This window comes from Tinamus guttatus, unplaced genomic scaffold, assembly GCF_059628265.1.
Source record: "Tinamus guttatus ecotype Peru unplaced genomic scaffold, ASM5962826v1 Tinamus_guttatus_pri_ptg000492l, whole genome shotgun sequence".
NCBI lineage: Eukaryota > Metazoa > Chordata > Aves > Tinamiformes > Tinamidae > Tinamus > Tinamus guttatus.
In genome coordinates, this window is record NW_028289026.1 from 3,214,289 (window position 1) to 3,239,207 (window position 24,919).

A 24,919-nucleotide genomic window follows, 5' to 3' on the forward strand; every position below is an offset into this window, starting at 1 on the left:
TGTCCTGGGGTCAGTACTGGCTACCATCAGATGAGACTGTACTCCAAAGGAAACCACAGAACTGGATAAATCTGATGGGCCTTGCTCAAAATTAAGTAGAAGAGGCCACTAAAACACTTTGTCTAGTGAAATAAGTGAATAATGAGGACTAAGGCAAGGCCTAGGTGGAGCTGGGCAGGGAAGACAGTTCCTTTCGGCAGAGGATTTGGTCTGTGGTTGTGATGTTGTCCAGTGACTAATGAGGCACTACTACAGATCAAAAGATTTTCAAGGACAACAAAACCTTTACCAAGACATCCACGAAGAGGTAGAAACTGCAAGAATAACAGAAGAACTTAATTTTCCTAGAATAAGCTCCTAAGAAGGAACTTAACTTTCAAATGCTCCTTTTGGAAAGGAATGCAAAGGGTTGAAAACTAGAGCAGGAGTCCTAAGCAAACAACCAGCCAGTGAATTTGGCTAAAACCAGGTATTTATAGTGATTCTGCCTCCAGTTGGAAGGCAGGGTGTCCTCAAGGCAAGTCCCATTCAGGACATACAAAAAACACTATCTCTGTGGGAGAGGAAGCAAGACTTGAAAATCCCCAAAAAGAAGGGAGTTTGTTTGAAAGTGATAATGAAAAATACAGTTAATATAGTGTGAAGAAAAGGAAGAAAACACCTCAATAGGAGAAAAAAACCCCCCAAAAGTAGAGCTTTGGAGAAGGTAATCTCAAGGATGAAGAAAAACTGGAAAAGAATATAAACATAAGTGGAAAGTTTTCTAAACAGGAAGGAAAAATAGGAAATATAGTAAGAAAAACACAGCCTTAAGTCTGTGACAGGTCAATTATAACTCAAAAAAGGAACAGCAACAAGGGCACATAATTACAGCTTCATATAAATGCAGAGAAGAAGAGCACAGGGATCAATTTAGAAAAGCAAAAGGACTGACTTATGGTCAACAAAGAGGCATGAAAGTCAAAAGTCAGAAATAAGAGGTGGACAGAGAGAACTGTGGATGGATTAGGGAATGTGGAAGGAGAGCAACTAATGGATGATGCTCTACCCCATTCCTAAGTGCTTTTAGCATTTACATCTCTGGTAAAGCATTTTTCAAACATGTTTTTACAGAGTACTTATCACTTGGCAGCATCTATACAGGAAAATAATATTGTAAGGAAAACAGATTCATTTGATACAGCCTGATTCCCATTGCAAGGTGAGTCTGAGGTACTGCTAAATCGTAATGCTAACAGCAATGAAAACAATGATAATAATAATATAGTAATAAAAAAATAATAAAAATGGAGGTCCAGGGGCAAATTCCCAACTCTGAGGTCATGGCACAGATTACCTCTCCTTCGCACTGTTTAAGGCTTGCACATTTTACAGCAAATGTGTTTTGGCCCAAAACAGAGTCAGGAAATAAGATGGTAAATTGGCAGTGCAAACAACTAGGAGTTCAGTGCTGAGACTTGTTGTATGGCTCTATTTATTCAGCCACAGAGAAGTCCTCGCAACGAATGTCCCTGGGGCTTTTTCCTTTCATTTCTTGGACTTTTCATTGCTTCTCTCACTTTTGAATTCTTTTGTTTCTTAGAACCACAGGTGATCCTCTGGCATGGGGCCATCTCCCCTATTGTAATATACAGGTCCCGCCTTTAATCCAGGGTTATTCTTTCCAAATCTCAAGGTAAAGAAACCGTTTCTGCGGTTTCCAGTGTCCTCCAGTATCCGTATTTTATGAACTAACACACTGCCTAATCATATCAATGCTGCCTTTCACCGCCGCTTATCACGTGTTATATTGCCTTATTAACGAGTTGGCTGCTTTTTGCCTCTTCAAAGAGCTTTACTCAGGTCTTCACAAATTGGTACCACAACCCAGTCGAGATTATAACTTAAGGCACCAAAACTTTCATGTTTTGATGAAAAACAGTCACACAATCTGTTGCACGTCAGGGGAGGAAGGGAAGGCAGGCGAAACCCCCATGCCCACGGGGCAAAGGCTGCTTGGCAGTGATCAGCAAACGCCCCATCCCTGATCCTCCCCGCTCCATTTCATTCCCACACGAGCCCCGTCCCCGTCCCTGATCCTCCCTGCTCTGTTTCATCCCCCACAAACCCCGTCCCTGATCCTCCCTGCTCTGTTTCATCCCCCACAAACCCCGTCCCCGATCCTCCCCGCTCTGTTTCATCCCCACACGAGCACCGTCCCTGATCCTCCCTGCTCTGTTTCATCCCCCACGAGCCCCGTCCCCGTCCCCGATCCTCCCCGCTCCGTTTCATCCCCACACGAGCCCCGTCCCTGATCCTCCCCACTCCGTTTCATTCCCACACGAGCGACAACAACGCGCCTCGAACTGCAGCCCGGTGGCCTCAACGTATGATGAAAAGTCCAGGACGCTTCATTTACTGCTTTTATTTATCATTATTTTATCATTTAGGAACCGAATCAGCTCTTTGTGAACCCCAAACTTATTAAAAACACATTTTTTTTCTAGACTTTCTGGTAACGAATTCAGGTCTCGTTGAACACCAGCTGGGTGCAGCACAGGCCCCTCACAACTGCTCTGTCATCCTGCCCCGCCGAGGACCGAGGCTACCCCAGCACCTTCCTCCCGATTACACGGATTTTGTTCCCTTTTTGCCAGCGTTTGCTCCCCAAACGCTTCCAACGCGCGGCCTCCCCCGCCCGCGCTGCCCCGAAGCGCCGCGCACAGACACCGGGGGAAGGGCCGGGCACGAACACCAGGACTGCGCCGCGCCGCTATCAGGAGCGAACGGACAGCGCCGGCCGGCGGGGAAAGCCTTGGGGTTGACGGAGGAGCGCGGGGTGCCGCGGCCGCGCTGCCCGGGGCCCGCGTGGGGACACGGCGGGGACCAGCCCCCTCCGCGCGAGAGCGACGTTACCTCCGCGCGGGGCGGTTAAACCCCCGCCCTCCGCCCCGCGCGGGAAGCACCGCCCCGCTGCGCGCATGCGCATCCCGCCCCACCCCCCGCCGCGCCGGAGCCGCCCCGCCCCGCTGCCCTTCCCGCCCCGCCCCGCCGGAAGTGACGCGCACGGGCGGCCCCACGCGGAAGCGGCGCGGCGCAGGGCGGCCCCGCGGCGGCAGCGCCCCCGGGCGGCGGGGCCGGGCGCCCCCCCCACCGCGTCCTCCCGCCGCCGCCGCCGGCGCCATGAACGTGGACGTGGAGTTCCACATCCGGCACAACTACCCCTGGGCGCGGCTGCCGGCCAGCGTGAAGCAGGTGCCCGGGAGCGGCGCTCGGCACGGGGGGCTCCGAGGAGGGGCGGGAGGCGCGGGGGGAGGAGGGTTTCCTTGTGGGGAGGGGGTGTCTGGGGCCTCCCTATGGGGAGAGGGGCGAGTGGGGGAGTGTCGGGCCCTCCATAGGGAGAGGGAAGGGTGTGAGGGGAATGTCGGGCCCTCCACAGGGAGACGGGGGTGTAGGGGGAGCGTCGCCCTGTCCATGGGGGGACGTAGGGGCAGCGTCGGGCCCTCCATAGGGAGAGGGGGATGTGGGGGGAGCGTCGGGCCCTCTGTAGGGAGAGGGGGACGTGGGGGTCCTGTCAGGGCTCTCCGGGATGCTCACCCAGTACGTGGCGAGCGGAGGGAGGTTTGTCCAGGACCCCCTTGGCGATGTGGGATGAACCTGTGTCACATCGGAGCCCGTCCACGAGCGCCTCGTGGAGATGCAGACCCGATGAACCCTTGATTTGCCAGGTTTAGTGGGCCTCTGAGAGCCAGGGGAGATACTGCGTCAAGGCAGAAGGGAGGCTCTCTTCTCACTGCCAAGGTATTGAAAGCAGATACTGAAAAATAATTCCTGCCCTTGTGCAGGAGAAGGGATGGAGAGGATCAGTAGTGGCTCTAGATCCTGAATAATTGAATTCCGTGAGTTTGAGGCATCAGGAGCTGATCTGTAAGAGGAACATGAGTTCTGTGTTCGGGAGTTTTATGCATGTCAGCTCAAAGGCTTTTGTGTTTTCAAGGGTCTTGGGAACTCCCAGAGGGAATATGAAAGGCAGGTTGTGCTCTATAGCATCCGCAATCAGCTCCGATACCGGAATAACTTAGGTGAGTGGCAAACAGTGTAACTTCTAATTGCTGCCTGATTCACTGTCAAGAAAAATCTTCTCATCAAGAAAAATCTCGACAAAAATCTCAACCTCTTTTAGCACCTTTTCTAAGAAAGTGCTTTTTAGAGTTACTGAGCTCTAGAACTGGATTCCTGCTACAGTTGTTGCTGTGTGGTTAAGCTGTTCTATTCAAAGAAGTTAAGACCTGTCAACTGATGACCTGACTGACTGACAAAACCAAAATGTGTTTAAATTTATTTATTTAGTTTATATTCTGAATTTATTTAATTTAGATGAGATGCCAACAGATGTCCCGACTTGTATGAGTTAGTGGCCATGACTTGTTTGTAGAGTTCCCATTTACTTTGCATTAACTGCAGCATTAGATAATAGCTGTATTAAGAGATAATTTCCCACCATTTTCCTGCACTGCATTTGTCTTAATGGGTCATTCCCTGATAACCTGCGAACTAAACTCGCTCTAAGTGTGATTGATTTAATTTTATTTTTAAGGCCCTGAGTACGTGTATCACATGTTTAAGTCCTTGACTGTTGAATACCTTACACCACTCCTTTATTTTTAGTTTTCTGTCAGTTGTCATTGTCCTGTATTCTTTTGCTTCTGTTTTATTTTTTATTCAAATTTTATAGAACAGTCTAACTTTTTTTCCTCCTCTTCTCTTGTAGTTAAGCATGTCAAGAAAGATGAGCGCAAATACTATGAGGATCTGTTGAAATACAGTCGAGACCATCTCATGTTATACCCCTATCATTTGTCTGACATCATGGTAAAAGGCCTGAGGATGACACCGTTTTCATACTACACAGGCATAATGGAGGTGAGCACAGAACTGCAGAGAGATAAGTTACATTCTGCTCTCGGGGTGTCGATGATGCCTCTGCAGCACTTACTGGGCAGCACCATGTGACTTGTTTGCTTTTGGGTAGTGTCTGATAACAAGTCTCAGTAAGGGAAGTTTCTAGAGAACAACCTGTACCTGCGTTTTTTCCCCTCATCTGCTCCCATAATCCCTCCAGAGCCAGGATTTGTTAGGCAGAGCTGGGTGGGAATCACTCTTAGGACAGGCTGTCTTTTTTCTGACGTATTGAGATGTGTGACTTTTCATTTCAAAGTTTTTGTACAAGAAATATTGTGTTTGATTAATAAAGCGAATACAGTTTCTGTTTTTAGAAAACACCATGTTTGAACTGATCTCTTTTCATTTGGTTTTCAAAAAACAGTTGATAATACTGGACACTTTTTCAAAAGCTTGAAGCAAGTCCTTTCTGTGAGAATTAAGATGGTTCTGTTTTCTGTCAACCTTCTTTCATTGGGCATCATAACTGTTCTTTTTTATTTATTCTGCGTATAATGATTGCAGACAGTATAATGTAGAGTAAACTAACAACCACTTTGTGTACAGTTAGCCATTTCTTGTGCTGTTTTTCCTCTGTGAGGACAGATCGAAAATTTCATCTTTGTTTCTCTCAGTCTGCACTTTTCTTCTTAAATCAATTAACTGATCTTAATAGATTTCTATTTTTATTTCAAATTAAAAAAACAGAGGTAGGCTCAACTTTTAAGGTTGCCCTATATGAATTGGACCTCCCTTTCTGAAGCAATATCTTTCTTGTTTTAGCTAAGTTTTTCTTTTTAACTAAGTTTCCTTGTCTCTTAAGGATATAATGAACAGTGAAAAAAGCTATGATTCATTACCCAACTTTACTGCTGCTGATTGTGAGTATGATCTAATTGCACTACTGCTTTTGATGAGTTGCAAATATGGAGCTTCTGAAAATAGATTTGTAGGGGGTCTGTTTGCTTGAACATAAATGCTTGAATAAATGTTTAGAGCCATTTAAATAGCGCTGTCAGGGAGAGCATGCTCTTCCTGCAGACCTTTGTCCATGTGGTTGGCACTGGAGTTAATCTGGGTGCAAATAGATGCAGTAAAAAACTACATCTTCTCTCTTTTTTTTTTTTTAACACTACTTTTTTGTTAGACCAGTGTGGGAATGAGAAGGGGAGATTAGGGGATGATGCCTGAGATGAGAGTAGAAAAGCAATCCTCCAGCAGAAGTGTAGCTTTTTCCATTGAACAGGCTGAAGGAGAATAGATTGGGAGTGAGACCCTGCTGAGAGATGTTACAGAGGAAAGCTGAGACTGCTGCCATGGGGAGAGTGTTAATCAACCCTGAAACCGAGATGTTCTTGATTATTAAGTGCTTCATTCTTCACCTTTGGTATGGTTTTATGTATTCCCCTTCCTGAGTTAAGTGTACTCAGGTGAGGAGTGGTCTGCAATTTTTGAAAACCGTCTCAGGAAAGGGTAACTTAACTTTAATTCTACCCTTTCTCAAACTCCATTGGGAAAACAGCTCAGGAAATAACTTTTTTCCTCAGCGCTGTGTAGCTTGCTGGGAATCCAGTGTTTCTTGGAAGTATGAAGGTGGAAAGTCCTTTCTTTTCCCCCAGAGCACTTCTGTTATTACAGCAGCAGTTGCAGGTTGGTTACAGAGTTATAATTAAGTTAAACACTTTTGTTACCATTTTATATTAAAAACTAATGTCAAATTAGAAAGCTGAGATTGAAATTGAGAGAGCATATGAGCTAAACCCCATGAATAGTTTTCCAGTGCCCTTTCATAATTCCTCAGTGGTTGAAGACTAGAGATTGTAGAACTAAGTTATGATTCATTTTAACTCAGCCAGAAGGTAAGCATCTTCAGTGGCTTATGTGGCATTTGGTGTTCCAGTTTTCAATTTCCAGAGTTTTAATTTAGTGCATAGAGTTTTGCTGGTGGGATCCCTACAAAACACCTGGTACAATCTTAGTTATGTTAATTTGAAGCAGAGTTATTAGCTGAGAAGGAAGGGAGTTATTCTGTGCAGTGACTTGAGAGATATGGGATTCCTTATGTTCCTTTATTTATTTATTTATTTGTTTTTAAACCTATACTGAATAAGCAACTGGGCATTGAGAACCATGTGTATCTGGAAACGATCGGTTAGAACTGTGTTTAACTCTTTAGATATCCCTCGACAGCACAGACAAAATGGAAATAAAAGCTTATCTATTTTTTTCAGGTTTGAGACTTCTTGGTATAGGAAGAAATCAGTATATAGATCTAATGAACCAATGTAGGTCTTCAAAAGTAAGTTTGTCTTTAATTTCCCCTCCCCCTGTGCTCTCTGTCCATGCATGTCATAATAAAGAGATTTTTAACTTTACTTCCCTCTTTATTTTGATTTATTCAGTTCTACATTTCTTTTATTTTCAGAAATATGTTTAATCTAGGGTACTAAAGGGCTGTGCTGCCTTGCGTCTTTGCAGTAGAAAGCGTAATAAATACTTTAAATTTGGGCTTTCTCCTAGCCTGTTTGAGTAATGTGGTTTTAATGAACACATGACAATGGCCTATATGAGTATTTAAGAATATTATATATATTTTCTTCCCATTTTATCCCATTTGAGGGAGGGGAGAACAAATTTGTCATTTAGTACAAGCACACACATGTTCAGAAACAAATACATACCTGTTCAGTGTGTGCGTATCATGTACTGTACTAAAAGGTACTTAAACATCAGCTTATGTAAAAGGAAACAGTGACATCTGTTTGCACATATGAAATGCTACTTATTACTATCTCAAATGGACTGTACCACTGCAGAAATTTTTCAGAAGGAAAACTGCTCGTGATCTGTTACCTGTGAAACCTGTGGAGATTGCCATAGAAGCTTGGTGGGTTGTGCAGTCTGGCTACATCACGGAGGATGATATCAAGGTACTTCAATATATTTTAAATCTTTAATTTTGGTTGAAATGGAGAGAAACGGAGAGCCTCTGAAAATAGAGGCTTCCCTTTGTAAGATCTAAATGAAGACTGTGTTACAGATTTATAATTTATATATTTTTATGGCAGTAGAGATTGGGACTAGTGGAAGTTACCTATTGTTCCATTTGGCATATTCTGCCCTCTTCATTCTTTGTGCTTCTTGAGTTAGTGCTGAGGTTGTTATGCATCAAGCATAACTGTAACTGATATTTGTTCTTTTAATTTGTAGGAAACAAATGACAATATCTTAAGTTCCATATTTAAGCTCCAACAACTCAATTGAATGAATCTTCACCTTCATTATAATTAAGAATGTTGGTGGATTTATTTGATATGTCTTTTTTTCATTTCTCTTCCTCATGTCTCTTGATGTTTCATTGTTTGCACATGAAATTCTTTTGTGCTAACTTAAAAGGTCACTAAATGTTTCATACCTGTCTACTTCCTTCTCCAAGTTTGTCTGCTTTTGGGAATATCTTGGACACTGATTATTTCTAGACAGAAATTCTGACATCCCAGCATCTCAAAATAGTTAACCTGAAACTGGAATAGTTAACTCTGAAGCTGAAATCGACCTCTTTCTAAAATGGTTCCAGTTGTATAGTTGAACACTCAGTTCATAAGTTTTAAAAATCAAACATATTTTAAAAGAACAGACATGTATTTTGCTATGGCTTCACCTGCCAAATACCTGAAGTTTGTTCAGTTAAATGCTGTGCCTTGAGCAAGAATAGCTTTGGGTAGGGGCAGGAGCAGAGATCTCGGACTAACACCGACTCCAACGAACTCTTCCTCAGTGCAAGCATTTTGATGAAGAGCATTGTTGCTTCTTACGTTCTGATATCAATTATGACCAACTTGAAACTATTGTGCTGTTATTTCAGATACTGATAGACTGATTTCTGCAACAAACTAACATAGTTTCTTTTATCTAGATTTGTACCACATCTGAGAAATCTGCTGTTGATAAGATAATTGATTCAGGTCCTCAGCTTGCTGGTTCACTAGACTTCAGTGTAGTTCACAGTAAGTGTATTATCATCGTGGTTTTTCTGTGTGTGGATTTTGTTCTGTGAATTTTGAGAGAAGTGTCTGAAAGTCAGTAGTAAATAGGATGTAGAACCTAAAAGGATGTGGGGGGAAGATATTCAAGAGCTTGTACGGGCTGCAGTCTAGGTCTTGCCTAGACCTTTGGCAACTGTTGCTCTGTTACTGTTTAAAATGATTCAAAAATTGATTCAACAAATTCCTACCATAGAACATGACAGTAAAGATTTTGTAGGGGGTAATGGGAAAGGATATGAGAATACAAAATGTCAGTGTTAATAATCTAAAACTCTATCTTTCAAAGAGGAGGTTTTGAAATTTAGTATTCTTTGAACACAATCCAAAATGGGACTTAAACCTCAGAGGCTGTCTTGTTTCTCTGAGGTCTGCAACTGTTGCTGAAAAACTGCCCATATGTCTCCTCGTTTAAGTATAACAAGCGCTAGATATATGGGGAAAGATACTGCCAGGGGAGCACAAATTCACCAATGACCTCTCAGAACTTCACTTGTAAATGTTTGGTTTTCTACAAGCAGTCAGGTTGAGAACTGGCTGGATGGTTGTCATTTCGCTGTGGTTACAGCTGTGCCATGGGCTAAGTGTGTGTATTGAAGCATCATGATAATTCATCTTCCAGACAGAGTTGAATAACATTTCACCTGAGGATATTTATTTAGCTTCCTCTCTGCTATACTGAATATGATGTAGGTGGACTGATGTTGGGTGGCATCAAAGAAGCATTTGGAAATAAATTGAGCCAATTTTATATTTCTGTGCTCTATTATCAGAGTACAGCTATTACAGAACATTAAGATAATGACACTGAAATATTTGAAATATTTTTTCCTTCCTTAAATGTTTAAGGAAGGATTATCTGCTCAGCAGAGCTAAGCTGAATGCTGAGAGCTCAGGTTAGTCTCTTATGGGACTAAATTGACATTTAAAATCTACCCTGCCTTTACTGTATGCATGTGTCTGTGTCTGGTGCACCTGATGCCTTGAGCACAAGTGCTCTAGAATTTATTTTTGTAGTTAGATTAAACACTTTCCATGAAGGATGTATGAGGACCATCAGAACTCACATGATTTAGGTTTTACCGTCTGTGAAGAATGTTCAAGTTCCAGCCTGAGTTAGGGCAGGATTGAAGCGGGGCCAACACCTTCAGCTGACAAACTTAGTCCAGGGTTAAAAAGTTTCAAACTAATCAAGTTCTTGACAGCACAGTGGCAATGGCTAAAGCCAAATTCTCTTTCAGGCAGGGATGTGCTCCTCTCTGCCAAAAGCAGCTGCTTCAATCCCTGGTCATTTTGTCTTGGTATTTTCTACTCACTCTCTATTTTGCTAGTAGTAGATGCTGAGCTCCTGAAGTCTTGTACCAGGTGGCAAGTCAAGAGCTCTGTTTTAGCTTGGGATGTGTTTAATATTACATGCTGTTTATTGATCCATGCATTGCAAAGTAATATGCTACTGTGGAGGCTGTTAAGTTTTTATGAATTCTCATTGACTGGTGGGGAAGCTGACTTGTATCATTGGTACCCTGAATAATGTTCTTTTTTTTTGTAAAATGATGTGCTTTTTTTTTGTAAAGGCTTGTATAACAAAGGATTTATTTACCTCGATGTACCAATATCTGATGACAGCTGTATAGCAGGTAACTAAATAATTTAATGTATAATACCTGTCTTTTCTTAGATTAATTTAATTTATCCTATAATTGTTTTTCTTGAAGGCTGCTTGTCTTTGCACATGAGTTTGCTTAAACAAATTGCTGAACTATGAGAATTTATCCTAATTAATTTTTTTTCAAGTATATTAAAACATTGTCTTTGTGGTATTTAGAGTTTATTTCAATATAAATTCCATTTTTTAATATTTTATATACATAGTTACATAAAATAAGATACTCTTAAAGACTTAGGACTTGATTTAATAAGTAGCCTTCTATATGTCTGTAACAAAAAGGAAGAATAAAGAAATGCAGTTGGCTTGTCAAAAGGGTATGGGTTTTGACTCCTGTTTTCTAGAAAAGTACTTTTTTTTTTCTTTTTTAATAGTTATCAGTTCTATCCTTCATAGTCTTGTCACCTCAATTCGTTGTGTGCTAGATACACAGGAACATAAACTATCACAGCATGTGGCTACCCTTCAAACAACTCATTATATTCTACTAGCTCTCAGGGGTTCTGAGCTCAGCATAATACACACAGACCTTCTTGATTTGGAACCTGGCCGTGCAGAAGTACCTCTCACTGCTGCAGTAGAGAGCTGTAAAGCAAAAGTGCTCCAAAGACTAGAGCTACTGCATAGAAGCAAGCTCTGGGATTCTCAACTGTAGAGGTTTTTTTTTTTTTTTTTTTTCTCCTCTCATTAGAACCAAGATATACTCTCCATTCATGTGACAAAGCTGGTGTTTTTTCTATAAATCTTTGAGCCAGGTAACTGGGAATTATCTGTAGTGGATAAGCTGGAGTCTACAAGACTGATGCAAGACAGTGGCTTTAGTTCTTATAGGAAAGAAAATAGTGATAGCCATTATTTCTCTAAATATGATGGGAGAATTTTATGTGTAAATTCTGTATAAATTACTTTTCGATTTTTTTTTTTCCTGATGCTCTGGGAAAACCTTAAATTGCAGACATCATGAAAACTAAACAAATGTAAATTTATTTTCCTGATCTTAAATTGATTAAAAAAAAAGGTGACCAAATTGTAATCTTGCAAGTAATTATTTTCAGTGCCACCACTTGAAGGTTTTGTGATGAACAGAGTGCAAGGTGATTACTTTGAAACTCTCCTCTACAAGATATTTGTTTCAATAGATGAGCACACTAATGTGGCAGAGGTAAGTAAAAATTTAGCTTATGTCAGGGAGGCAGGAGAACCCGAAAGGGCTCAAAGTACATTGGGGAAATGCTGATGGAAGAGATACGGAGAAATAGCAACTGACTTGGTTTAGATGTATGATGAGGTTTGGAGGATTTAAGATCCAAACTGTTTCTTTAATCTTGGGTGTAACTTCCCATTCTACAAACCAAGTGTGTGCCGAATATATAATCAGTGAAGCAGCTCCATCAGCAGGAGTGAATTTGTACAGGGTTATACATGTTGACCATTTTATTCCTGTTAAAATTGGAATAGAGTCTAGTTTCTATCTGTCCTAAGCAGATTGGTTCTGTATAACTAATGTGATTAAAAAATAATAAAAAAAAGAAATCTCCAATGTTGAAAGCATGCAGGGAGCTGGCTTAAAGTAGGAAAAATAATTTTTTACACAAGTATTTATAACTTTAATGAGAAATGTGTTTTTAGGGTCCAATTCTTAAAACTGTGTAAGTTGGTTTCTGAAAAAATAATTGTTAAACAGCTGGAATTTATTTTCATCTTTGCATGTCTTCAGATATAAATGATTAGTCCAGAAATTGCACAATTGTATTTCTTTTGCATGCTTTGAGGTGGAACAGTTATGAGATGTCATCCCCTTTTTCCATTACTTTTGATGAAGGTAAAATTCCCCCTTCTAGTACAGGTTGTATTTTAAAACACTAATCCTTTCCCCTGTGCCCCTTAAAAACTCACAAGCAATGTGATACTTTGGATTGTTTTTCCTGGATTATTGATTCTTTGTTTTTCCTTTTTAGCTTGCAAATGTTCTAGAGATTGACTTATCTTTAGTAAAGGTATGTATGTATATATGTGTTTATGTATAATCCACCTGTCATTTGATGTGAAATGTTCGGTCTTGTAAACTGACTTCATAGATGAAGTTTTTTATGTAGTTACTTACTGTATTTATGCGTGTTTCTTTAGAATGCTGTGTCCATGTATTGTCGATTAGGCTTTGCACATAAAAAAGGCCAGGTAATAAACCTGGATAATCTTCATCCATCGTGGAAGAACGTTCCTTCGGTAAACAGACTGAAGTAAGTATCTCTGTTCTTTCCCAAAGCTCCTTTTTCATTAAAGAAAAAAAGAATTTAAATATGAGTATAGACCTGTATAGACCTTTTGAATTCTGCACTAAGTAATATCATTTGGCTTTCCAGTATACATAATTTAGCTTTCTGATATACATAATGAGAAGAATACTTGGTTATGTCTGTAATCAGAGGATAAGGAGGGGTAAATTACCTTGCAAGTTCCATGTACTTGCTATTACTTAGTGTTGGCTTTTTGACCTTTAAATGCACAGCAGTTCCTCCCTCTTCAGGTAGACAAGCATGAATTTGCTTTAATATCCTGGGGTCTGAAAGAACAACCACTGAGGTGGTCCAGACACAGTGTCTCTTGATGCTGCTGTCAGTGAAAATGCACATTTGCTTGCAGGGAGGTAGCATTGTAGTTCTGCCATTGGCAGCCTGAAAAAAATACTGTGTGTGTGTGTGTGTGTGTATAAAATACAAGCATACACAAATATATACGCATATGTGTGTGTATGTATAAAATCCTGGGGACATGATGTTAATCCTAGTCAGAAACAAGCTCTCTTAGGTAATGCAATCTGTCTCTCCACCTCAGGAAATGTAAAGCACTTTGTTCAGTCCTATTGTTATTTGTCCATTAAAAAAAAAAAGGTATCTTGACCTTTTTTTGATGTTAATTGGAGTGTTGGGCCAAAGGGAATTAGATTTTTCCACTGGATTTTTCTTGAAAGCTGATGACTTGATCTTCAGATTTGTTGTTCAAAACCCAGTATTTGGAAAACTCAGAACAAGTTTTTCTGCTAAAGCTAAGGCAGGACTAGGAGGGCATCAAGCTGGACTGGTGTAGGGCTTAGAAGTACTGAGAGAGCTGTAGCAGGCTTGCCTGTGCATGGAGTGTTAGCACTGGAAGGCAGAGCTGCTTCTCCAGTGCCACAGTGACCAAGAGATGTGGATTTTAATTCACATTAATAGGAGTACTTTGGATCCTCAAAAGATGCTGCTTTCATGGGACAGTGGGGAAAACAGAAGTTCTGTGCAGGAAGCTGGATCATCAGCCACAGATACAGATACCAACAGTCAAGATGATCCAGGTTAGCACTAACACTAAACTTAATGCATTAGGATCAGTTAATTACAGAGGGCCATAAGCTGTAAAGGGGTGTACAAATAGATGAAGCACATTTTGATCCTTTTTTGCACAGCATAAAGTGGGACAGGTGGTGTCTGTTCTTTGGTTTAAAATTCAGACTCATTTTCAGAAAGAAGCTGTTTAGCTAATCTGCATTATGACTATATGAACAGAAAGTTATCAATTTAAAAATGAAAATTTGAATTAATCAATACTTCAGTAATAAAAAGGAAATTCGCTTGGAATAACAAAGAAATTCTGTTGTAATCTATGACATCATCTAAAGGCTTTGGGGTTTTGTGTTTAATATTTTTAGGAATTTTTTAATTAAATAAAACAATTTTTTGTTGTTGTTGTTCTTTATTAGCTGACACAGCCAGCGTGAGCAGCCTGAATCTGTCTAGTGGGCACCCAAAGCGTATTGCCTTCCTCTTCGATTCCACTCTCACTGCCTTTTTAATGATGGGAAATCTTTCACCAGTATGTCAAAATTGTTCATCTCTTATGCTAAGAACAGATATATAAAAAGTTTAAAATACCTTGACTTTAGTAAAATACAGCTTTGTTTATTTTAGAAAAAGTCATATTAATTGCTTAGCGAATAAGGAATGTGTTTGCTTAATAAAAACTTCTGCTTGTCCGTTTTTTCCTTCTCAGGGAATTAAGTCAGTTTTGTTGTTTCAGAACTTGAAAAGTCATGCAGTCACCATGTTCGAAGTTGGGAAGCTCTCAGATGAGTCTCTTGACAGCTTCTTGGTAGAGCTGGAAAAGGTAATCCTTTACATGCATGGCCAAATATATTTTCAGAACTTAACTATAAAGGCAAGGAAAAAAAAGCCCTCCGTTTTCTTCTTATAGGGCTGCTTTAGGAGCCCCTTTGAGCAATTCAGCAGTAGGAATAGGGAGTAGGAATAGAAACTTGACCATGCTGAATCCAAGTAGTCCAGCTAAAATTTTGTTATTCCTCACGTTTATGCCTGCAGTGGCTTTGAGGAAGGCACTGTGTATGTGCGTGAATGTGAAGTACCTGGTGAGCAAAGTGAGCTCAAGAACTGCACTTGTGCAGTTCTGTGTATATACCTACCTGCATTAGGGCTTGTTAAATGGAAATCACTTTATTCTGGTGAGATCTTACTATTATTGAAGAAAGGTGGAATTTTTTTTTTGTAGAGAAAAAATATGACCAAAATGACCAACTATTTGCTGGAATGTTGAACCTATCATCTTTTTTTAAAGACACGTCCGCTGTTCTTAAACGATGTAGTAGAGCTTATGTTGATTACAGTATCCTTTTTTTACTAGACATGGTGACCAAATGTTTAAAGATTGGTATTTTTTTTTAACCTAAAGACTTGAATGATTTTTCTAATTTTTAGATGCTGTCTTTGCCTACTTTTGAGTGTTTGACTTAAGCCTTGGCTGAGAGCCACTGTTTAGTTAATAGTCCCTATAAATCAACCTTGCCTGCAAGCTGCAGAGTTGTTATGCAATTACAGGTCTTTAAAATGCTGATTTGTTAGTTTTTCCATTTGTGTAATTGATGCTTGTATAAACAGTGTGTCACTTGTGAGCATTTATTTGCTTGTTTAGGTTCAAAGCACAGGTGAAGGGGAAGCCCAGCGGTACTTCGACCATGCGCTTACGCTGAGGAACACGATCCTGTTTCTGCGACATAATAAAGACCTAGGGGCACAAGCTGTGCAGCCTGAGCAACCAAGTAATGGTACTGTGAACACTTTCTCGTCAGAAAATCCTTCTAAACTTGTTTACTTGCTTGCTGGTCAAGCTGGAATTTCAGAAAGCAATCAGTAATTTACACAGTTGAAAAAATGCAAGGCAAAACCTTACACTTCTTCATCCTTTGAGCCTGCTTTGTTTCTGTGATGAATGACAGTTCTGGTTGCACAGGTATGGACTTACATCTGGAGCAACAGATTAAGCTACCAAGGCAAGACAGGCTGCACTTGAGGAAGGGATTGTTTTCAAATCATTCAATTCCGAAGACTGATAAAGGAGTTGTTAGGCAAAGTTGTTTCTTCAGAGAAACATTTTCCAAGTCACGTAAGGGAGTATGTTTTATAATGCAGGTAGATACTTTTTAGGTCTTGCCTATCTGTTTTCATCAATATATCCGTGTGCGTTTGTTTCCTGGGATCAGTCAGTGAGAAGCAAGTGCTGGTTCTGTGCCAGAAGAGCCCATATGACTGGTATTGCTAAAATTGAAGTGAATTTTAATAAATGTGTAAATTTAAAACTTAACTGTGGGGAATACTGTTTTCATGGCTCAGCAGGGGGAGAATAGAAAATCTCAAGCAATCTTTGGGTTGTATGCTTCCTCTCAGCTGATGTTTTAAGCATCTTGCATTCTTAACTTAGGATTTCCTTTGGATCTCTTACGATGTGAGAGCTTGCTCGGCTTGGATCCAGCTACCTGCAGTAGAGTTCTCAACAAAAATTATACTCTGCTGGTGTCCATGGCACCACTCACCAATGAAATCCGACCTATCAGCAGCTGCACACCCCAGGTGAAAAAATACTGGGAAAAAACAGAATCTAATACTATTGTACCTTCTTCATAGCTTTGTTTTAGAGAAGTTTGAGATGTCCCTTTTGAGAAGATTTACTTATTTGCATGCAGAAGAGTATTGCAGTTCATCTGAAAAACAAGTGTTTAGTGAATGAAATGGGAATACTTATTATGATTGCTTTTATTTAATCTATTAACAACATATCAGCTCAAGTAGGATTGATGACAGGTTCTGTGCTGGAATTCATATTCTTAGAACTTCCTTACCGTCATCTTTCATAGATAGTCCTCCTGTACTGGACAAAGTACCTAGACTATCATTTTTACTTAGAAGGGTAAATTCATACAGTTAAACCTTGTACAGCAGAACTAGATTTATAAATATATATATTTTTAAAATAGTTGATTCCTAAATTACATCTGTACATTTAAAAGTTGCAGTTTCAGGCTATTTCCAATTTCTTGGATAATCTCTCTTCAGCACATTGGACCTGCAATCCCCGAAGTCAGCTCAGTTTGGTTCAAACTGTATATTTACCATATAACTGGACAAGGACCACCCTCTCTCTTGCTCTCTAAAGGAACCCGTCTTCGAAAACTCCCAGAAATTTTTCAGGTACTGTATTCATGTTTTTTTCTTTTTGTTTTTCTCCCTCCCCTTTCCAGATGTTTCAGGTGTATGTTTTACACTAAAGCATTTGGTGGTAACAGTGGAAGTCAGAGGTATAAAGTACTGTAGATGGAGTGCCTTTCTTAAAAGCAAAGGTCTTAGGTCTTCCCGGCCCAGCAGCCTGTCTCTATCTGTAAGTAGGTGCCTAGGAAGTAAAATTCCAGTATATAATAATTAAATCTTAAGACTTTTCCAGCCTCCCCATTTTTCTGGTCAGAGAACTCCCCGAACTGTATGTGATGCAGTATGTTTAGAGGCTGTCACTGGAATTTCTACTGATGCACTGTTCACCTGCCAACCTGGGGAGGAATAACCCCAGGCACCAGTACAGATTAGGGGTTGACCTGCTGGAAAGCAGCTCTGCAGAGAGGGATTTGGGAGTCCTGGTTGACAACAAGCTAACCGTGAGGCAGCAATGTGCCCTCGTGGCCAAGAAGGCCAATGGGATCCTGGCTGCAGCAGGAGGATGTTGCCAGCAGGTTGAAGGAGGGGATCCTGCCCCTCTGCTCAGCTCTGGTGAGGCCGCACCTGGAGTATTGGGTGCAGGTCTGGGCTCCCCAGTACAAGAGGGACATTCCGCTTCTAGAGAGGGTCCCGCATAGAGCCATGAAGATGATTAAGGGAATGGAGCATCTGTCGTATGAGGAAAGACTAAGAGAGCTGGGCCTGTTTAGTCTGGAGAAAGGAAGGCTGAGAGGAGACTTGATCAACATGTTCAAGTACCTGAGGGATGATTGTAGGGAGGATGGGGCCAGGCTCTTCTCGGTGGTGGCTGGTGACAGGAAAAAGGGTAATGTTTGCAAGCTAAAACACAGGAAGTTTAATCTCCACATGAAGAAGAACCTCTTTCCTGTGAGGGTGACAGAGCCCTGGAACAGGCTGCCCAGAGAGGTTGTGGAGTCTCCTTCTCTGGAGATCTTCCAAACCCGCCTGGATGCCACCCTGTGCCACATGCTCTAGGTGTCCCTGCTTGAGTAGGGGGGTTGGACTAGATGATCTCTAGAGGTCCCTTCCAACCTCAGCCATTCTGTGATTCTGTAAAGAAAGCTTCCTTACTGAGCTGGATTTTCAGTGTGTTGATGAATCAATCGGGGTTTTTTTTTGTGCTAAATGATCTCACATTCTGTATTATCATGAATTTACCGGAGACTTTTTTTTTCTGCGTGCAGTCATGAATTTTTTTTTTCCTGCCACTGTTTTGCAATGTCATTTTCTTAGGGAACCATCAACTTCTAGAGCCATTACAGAGAGAGAAAGTAATTCAGTCTTGAAAACTAAAAACCTGACATTGTTTCCTTCTCAGTATCTTTCTCTCCCTGTCTCTTCCTCTCAGAGAGGTATTTTTAGGGGGTGATAAATCTTTACTCTCTTTTTGTTAGTGTTAGTTTTATCTAGTATATATTTTGCTTTTCAATTTACGTGGGATTATTTTCTCCTATTTGCTAGGAGGCAGCTGCGATGGCCACATAGGTCTTCAGGGGTTGGTGACAGACACCTGCTTTTCAAACTAGCACCTTAACTTTGAGGTTGGCAAACTTCTGTCTATACCAAGAATATGACCATGAGTGGTCCTTGGTACAAAGTATAATGCTATAGAATTATAATGACCTGTGGCAACTTCCTAATTGTAACAATATGTTGTTAGCCTAACGATAGTATTTTACTTTTTATGCTCGGATAATCTGTTACTACTGTAAATAGTCTTAATTTCTGTCCTGTAGGGGTATGATCGCTTGCTAATAACGTCTTGGGGTCATGACCCGGGAGTGGTTCCTACTTCGAACGTGCTCACGATGTTGAATGATGCTTTAACACATTCTGCTGTTCTAATTCAGGTACAGAGTGCTCTGTCTAAATGATAAACGTGTAATTTTGAATAAAGCTGTTCCACAGCATAGGGTATTAAGAGTGTAGGAGAGCTGCGTTTCTTTGTCAAAACTTGCAAAGTGTGTTTAGCTTCTGCAGCTAGTGCTGCTCTGATTAAATGGTGGTGAAGAGTGTCTTTGATTAATGAGAACACTGGATGAATGAGAACATCCAATAAACAGATGCAAACCAATATGGCCAGGAAGCTTGACTGAAAGGCCAGTTCCTGATAAGCAAGGTAATTCTTAAATCTTTACATACACATACATACATACATATACACATATCCTTTTACATATATAAATATGCATATAAAACTTTATACATCTAAAATTTGTGCAATAGTTGTTTGGGGCTACAGTGCAACTTTGTGTTGGGGTGATGCAGACAGTAGCAGCTCTTTGCTAGTTTGTGTATTACTTTGCCACAGACTTACAGAGTAGAACAAGGTAGCTTTGTAGGTACTGTTATGTAAAAAAAGCACTTTTTCATGGAGCTTAATATTCAGCTCTTACAGCACAACACAGTTCAAATAATTCATGACTGTGAAAAGCAAAAGATGCTCTTTATCAGAAATCTTGGAAATAGAGGGGGTTTGTGCCATTACAACCAGGGGAAACTAAATTGCTTTTCCTATTTTATCAATCCAAGTGAACTCTCAGAGAATTAATCATTCAAATAAATAGACATTTAATATTGTAACAAATGTAAAATTGCATGGTAAAGGCCCACTTGTAACAGCCTTGATTGCTCAAAAATCTTCCATGTTTAGGGGTGTAAATTCCATTATTTTACTGTTTTGAAATGCACTATGATAACAAGCTTTGTTTGAAACTCATATTTGTAGAAGAAAAGTTGTTTTCCTTACTGAAGTTTAGCTTCATGGCATTTACTCTCATTCATTTAGTGGGGAGGGTAGGATTTTTACATAGTTACATATTACAGTTCTTGGCTTAGCTGAAACTTTTAAAATTAAGCTTGAGTTATAGTCTGTCTTAAAAGGAAACACAAGTAGAACAAAGCTAAACTTATGGTTATATTTTTTTTGTTGTTTATTTAAATTTCTTGATATTCAGGGACATGGAATGCACGGAATGGGGGAAATCATGCACATACCTTTTCCATTTGATGAAGCTGAGCAGCAGGGAGGTAACTGTCTTTCTTGAATGTGATCTTCACACCACAGTATTTACTTTTCTTGCTGTTACCTTATACAAGATTACAATTATTCCTTGAATACAAATTTTCTTGCAATTACAGTTTTGAGTGAGTAAATGAAAGAATGTTTAAATTTTTGCCAAGTATCCTCTGAATTTAGAGATATACAGTCTTCTGCTTTCTACATTCTCTGTCCTTGTAAGAATGTAATTTCTGGCTCCTCTTCTCTCCAGCATAGAGGCAAAAAAGTAGCTTCCTTGCTACCTACATCTTTCCTTGTACCTACTTACGAACCATATAAGGCTACTTATAGCCTTTAGTGAGCCTTTAGCAAGGCTCACTTCTTTTCAGTCTTAACTAGAAAACAGATTAGAACAAAACCTGAAAACCTTAGGAACTACCATGCAAGAGTTTTTTCTTGCCAGGAAGAGCTGCTCTAGCAAGATCTCCTGTTTTCCAAGGGGATCCTTTTTTTTCCAAGGTCTCTGTCTAGCTCTGCAGAGAGCCACTCTGGCAGTGGAGGAACTGAACATCAGTGGGTTCTAGCTGAACTTTGCCATATCTGTTGAATAAATGTGTGTGTGTGTGTGAGAGAGAGAGAGAGATCATCTTTGCCCTTTTTTTTCCCTCCTCCACAATTTTACTGTAATAATAAGGTATTAATGGGTGTTTGATGTGCTGAGGCAGTGTTCAGTTGTGTTATCCAGCCTCTCCAGTGTGATCACTAACTTGGAGCATTACAAGAGAGAGAAATCTACATAATAAGAAATTTCATCTTGCTTGGAAGTGAACTATATGGCTATGGAGGGGGCTTCTTGTAAGATAAATGAAGTATATGCTTTCTTTCTCCTAGATTTCTCTCGTGGGAACATGGGCATTCATACAGCTTTGAGAATATTGCGAAACAAAGTGGATTTGCAGCATTTTTGTGGCTATGTCACTATGTTGAACCCTACAAGTCAACAGGCTAACAGAAAGCTGAGTGATTCTTCTGATGGAAGAGGTTAGTTAGCAGGATTTTTCTTCTCTGTGTTCTTTTTTATTTTTTAATTAGCATGCAATCACTTCAGCAAAGTGAAATGAAGGATTTCAGTTCTTTGATTTAGAAGTCCACAAAATATGTTCAAACACATCTAGAAATCCATCTTAACTGTAAATCTCTTAGCAATTGACGCGCTAAATTATCACGTGTGAGTAGTTTAAAAACATCAAAGAATTACTGAACTAAAACATTCAAAGGAAGAATAAGAGATTCATTTTAAAGTATTAAATGTAAATTGTGTCATTTTTTATATACCCAAACTTTTTTTTTCCTCATGAATGTGAGGATTTCAAAGCTGTTTCTTAGTCTTAAGAATAATTAAGGTCCTGTGTCCTTAGCCCTTCTCAGGGTTTATCACATTTGCACAAAATTTGTAAAGTTCCTTAAATCACGTAATAACTAACTCTATATCAGTTAAATATTTACAAAGAATTGTCTTACTTCTAGCAGAGGCTGAGCTAGCATCAGGATCTGATGTAAATGGGAGTACAGAATCATTTGAGATGGTAATAGAAGACACTTCAATGGATTCTGCAGTCAAGCAAAGCCCCGACGGTAAAACCTTTACAAATGGCTTGGACTGACTGGAAGTTTTTAGCCCAATCAGAAATCTTGTCCTTAAGGATCTGAACACATTATGCTGCTTGATAGTGTCTGGAATAGGGCAATAATGTGTTCTTTCTCCCTCAAAATTCACATTCCCTTAAAACTTTCGGTTAAAACACACTCTACATCATAGAGAACCAATGCTGGGATCAATATTCCTGGTTTGTCTTTTCTTGAACTTTGGTTGTCTCTTGTTTTTCCTCCTGTAGTACCCACAACAGAACTGGAATGGGTTCCCCTGGAATTATGCTTTGGCATTCCACTCTTCAGCTCTGAGCTGAATCAGAAAGTCTGCAGAAAAATTGCCACTCATGGATTGTGTAGAAAAGAAAGGTGAGCGTTGGTGCTGGTTTGCCAGGTTCTTTCTGTTTCGTCCAGAGCTTCTGCCAAAAAATGATTCCTACAGCTGTATAAGAGCAGAACTAAGCCAAGTTTCATGGAGCAAAGAAATTTTGAGTGTGTTTGTGGGTAGTGTCACTTTGACACTCAGAGATACCAGATACTACAAAACAGACTAATGTTTAAATTGTATTTCTGAGGTGGAAAATGAATTATGGTAAACCGTTGATACACAGCTCAAAGAAGCACTCCTGGAATACCTTCCTGCTCATTTCCCTCTACTGGCTTAGATTCTCCTTTTTCCCTCCCCTCCATCAAAATCATCCTTTGTAAAACCTTGATGTAAACGTATTTAGTTATTGTGGATTTTTTTTTTCTTTTAGTAACTTATTTGCTAAGTTTTGTGCTGGCTTATGGTTGAGAGCTTCAGTTTTTCACCATAACCTACCTTGATAGATGTCTGTTTTCTAAGAATGAGAATCCATTGATTTACATCCCCACTTCCTCCTAAAAAAAAAAATCTTAGAATTGTTCCTGTTGTTATCAGCATTAGGAGGTTTTGTCATGTGATATTATGTAGCATGAGTTATTTTTAAGTTATTTACCTGGATACTTTTTTTCCCCACAGTAATGTTAAGGCACCTTAAACGATTGGGTATTGATGGTGTGTGCTTTTTATTTGCTTTATTTATGCATGCCTTCTCTCTTCTGTTTTTGACAGCCTTCAAAAACTCTTACATTCCAGTAGAAAGCTATCTCTACAGGTCCTTAATTTTGTTCATTCATTCCAGGTAAGGAGCAGCAGTCAAGCTGTAAATCATTCTGCATGGTCTATAACTGCTTTTTTGGCCCTTTTTCTTGCTATTCTTTACTGTGGTTTGGTTTATTTGTGGTGAGTTTGTTTGTTTTCTTTATATGGTGACTGTATTAAGAACACCATGAAATTTTACTGATAATGAGTATTTCCTTACCTTCTTCCTTATTTAATCTTTGTCTCTCAACTTCTGTGTTAGTTTCTTGTTTGTAATTCGTGGTGGTGTTTTTTTGTATGGAATAGGCACAGCAAAATATCATTAAGCTTCATTAACATAAATTTGATACAATTATACTTTTGCATTTGACCTCAAATTCTCTAGTACTTTGTGATGAATGAGTGCTAATAAATAAAGCTATTTACCTTGTTTGGAGGATTTTTAAGAATATGGATATAGAGAATTGATGCCTTAACGTTTCTGCTTGGTTTCTGTGCAAGCCTGTAGCTGCTACAGTTTTATATGGCACCGTGTGCCAGCAAGCAGTGTCCACATGTAAAGTAGACTAAAGGAAAACTATTCAGTTGCTTTTGTTTTGTGATACTTTGGGTCATTTTGTCAAAATGATACTGGAAAATTTCAATCACAAGAGCTGTACGAGGACAGTCTGAAGGAGAAGACAGCAGTCAAAGAGTAAGATCATATATTAGGCCTTTTTGTGGAGGGCAGTTGAAAGTAAATCCAAAATCTCTTCTTCCTTGCAGAGTAGACTTTTAAAAGGATTTAAGAGTCTAGCACTGGTGGGGCAGGACGTAGTTTTCTTAAATATTATTGGAATCTGCTGAGTAGCTTTATTGAATAAATGAACAGATTCTTGGTTGTGGCACCATTTCACAAAACTAGACTGGGGTGTAGTGAAATCACTAGATACTTTTGGATATTGGGAGTGTAATTTTGCCAAGTTTCTTTCCTAATTTTTAAGCCTCAGATTTCCCTGAAGATTTCTTTGAACCTGAATAGCCCACTTAAAGATGTAGTGGAGGCAGTTATATGTTTGCTTCATATTTTCCTGTTTAGTCTGCTTTTACCTCTATAATGGTTTGATGTTCATTGGCAATGAATTAACACTTCAGAAACGCTAAATTGTATATCAGCAGATTAGCTGAGCTCATCATATTATAGCTCTTAAATTCTTCTTTGTTTCTCTTTTTGTTTTTAAAACGTTTTCTTCCTTTTGTTTTTAGGAAGGTACTCCAACACTGGATCAGTTTCCGGATCCCAGCTCTTCAAGTTCACTTTTGCAGCCGACTTGTGCGGATTTGGGTGTTCCCCTTCCTGCGAAGAATCTCGTGTTCAGAGAAGGGGTATTATCTGAATGGAATGGACGGTCCCCTGCCTCAATTTTTATTTCGACCACAGCTAAGGAGCAGGTCAAATAAATAGGGATTGTTGTGTGTTGATCACTAAATGCCTTTCTTCAGTTAATTTATAGTGCCAACCACTAAGAAGTGTACTGCTGCTGCAGCATAATCCATGTGAAAGCAGTGTTACAAAAACGTCTTGTGTTGCAGTACTGGGGAAATGCTAAACTGTCCAGAACATGTTACTCATTACTGCATATCTTGCTGCAACAGAGAGCTTTTTAGCTGTCAGCACTGTATTTTTATCTTGAGACAATCTTTGTTTGATAACTAAACACGCCCTTTCTAGGCTTTCTGATTGTTAAATTTCTATGCTGTCACCACAAAATTGCAATAGTAGTTTTCTATGTTCGTTACTCAGACATAAATTTTGTTTAGTTTTATACTGTATTACTGAAAATCTTTCTGTATGAAGGAAAGAGATTTGGCTCTTCCGCTGAAAGCTCAGTGATACCAACTATTTAAAAAAATGTATCATGATGATATGGGGCATTGAGAATTGTTGAATTATGGAGTTCAGCTTAACATTGAGGCCTTGAC

At 39.8% G+C, this 24,919-nt stretch overlaps 1 protein-coding gene across 1 annotated transcript; it reads left to right on the forward strand.

Annotated features, from left to right (window-relative positions):
• Positions 1-3,154: 3,154 nt before the first annotated feature.
• On the forward strand, positions 3,155-24,919 carry FAM91A1 (family with sequence similarity 91 member A1). The gene is made up of 24 exons (XM_088533307.1): positions 3,155-3,234; positions 3,977-4,061; positions 4,751-4,902; positions 5,744-5,801; positions 7,152-7,219; positions 7,737-7,850; positions 8,837-8,927; positions 10,538-10,600; positions 11,685-11,791; positions 12,588-12,626; positions 12,757-12,869; positions 13,842-13,960; positions 14,366-14,478; positions 14,683-14,769; positions 15,589-15,721; positions 16,375-16,523; positions 17,007-17,141; positions 18,917-19,030; positions 20,138-20,210; positions 21,073-21,222; positions 21,709-21,816; positions 22,077-22,200; positions 22,928-22,997; positions 24,203-24,919. Exons 1-24 carry the CDS (start codon positions 3,163-3,165, stop codon positions 24,395-24,397), a joined length of 2,532 nt encoding a protein of 843 aa, XP_088389433.1. The 5' UTR covers positions 3,155-3,162; the 3' UTR covers positions 24,398-24,919.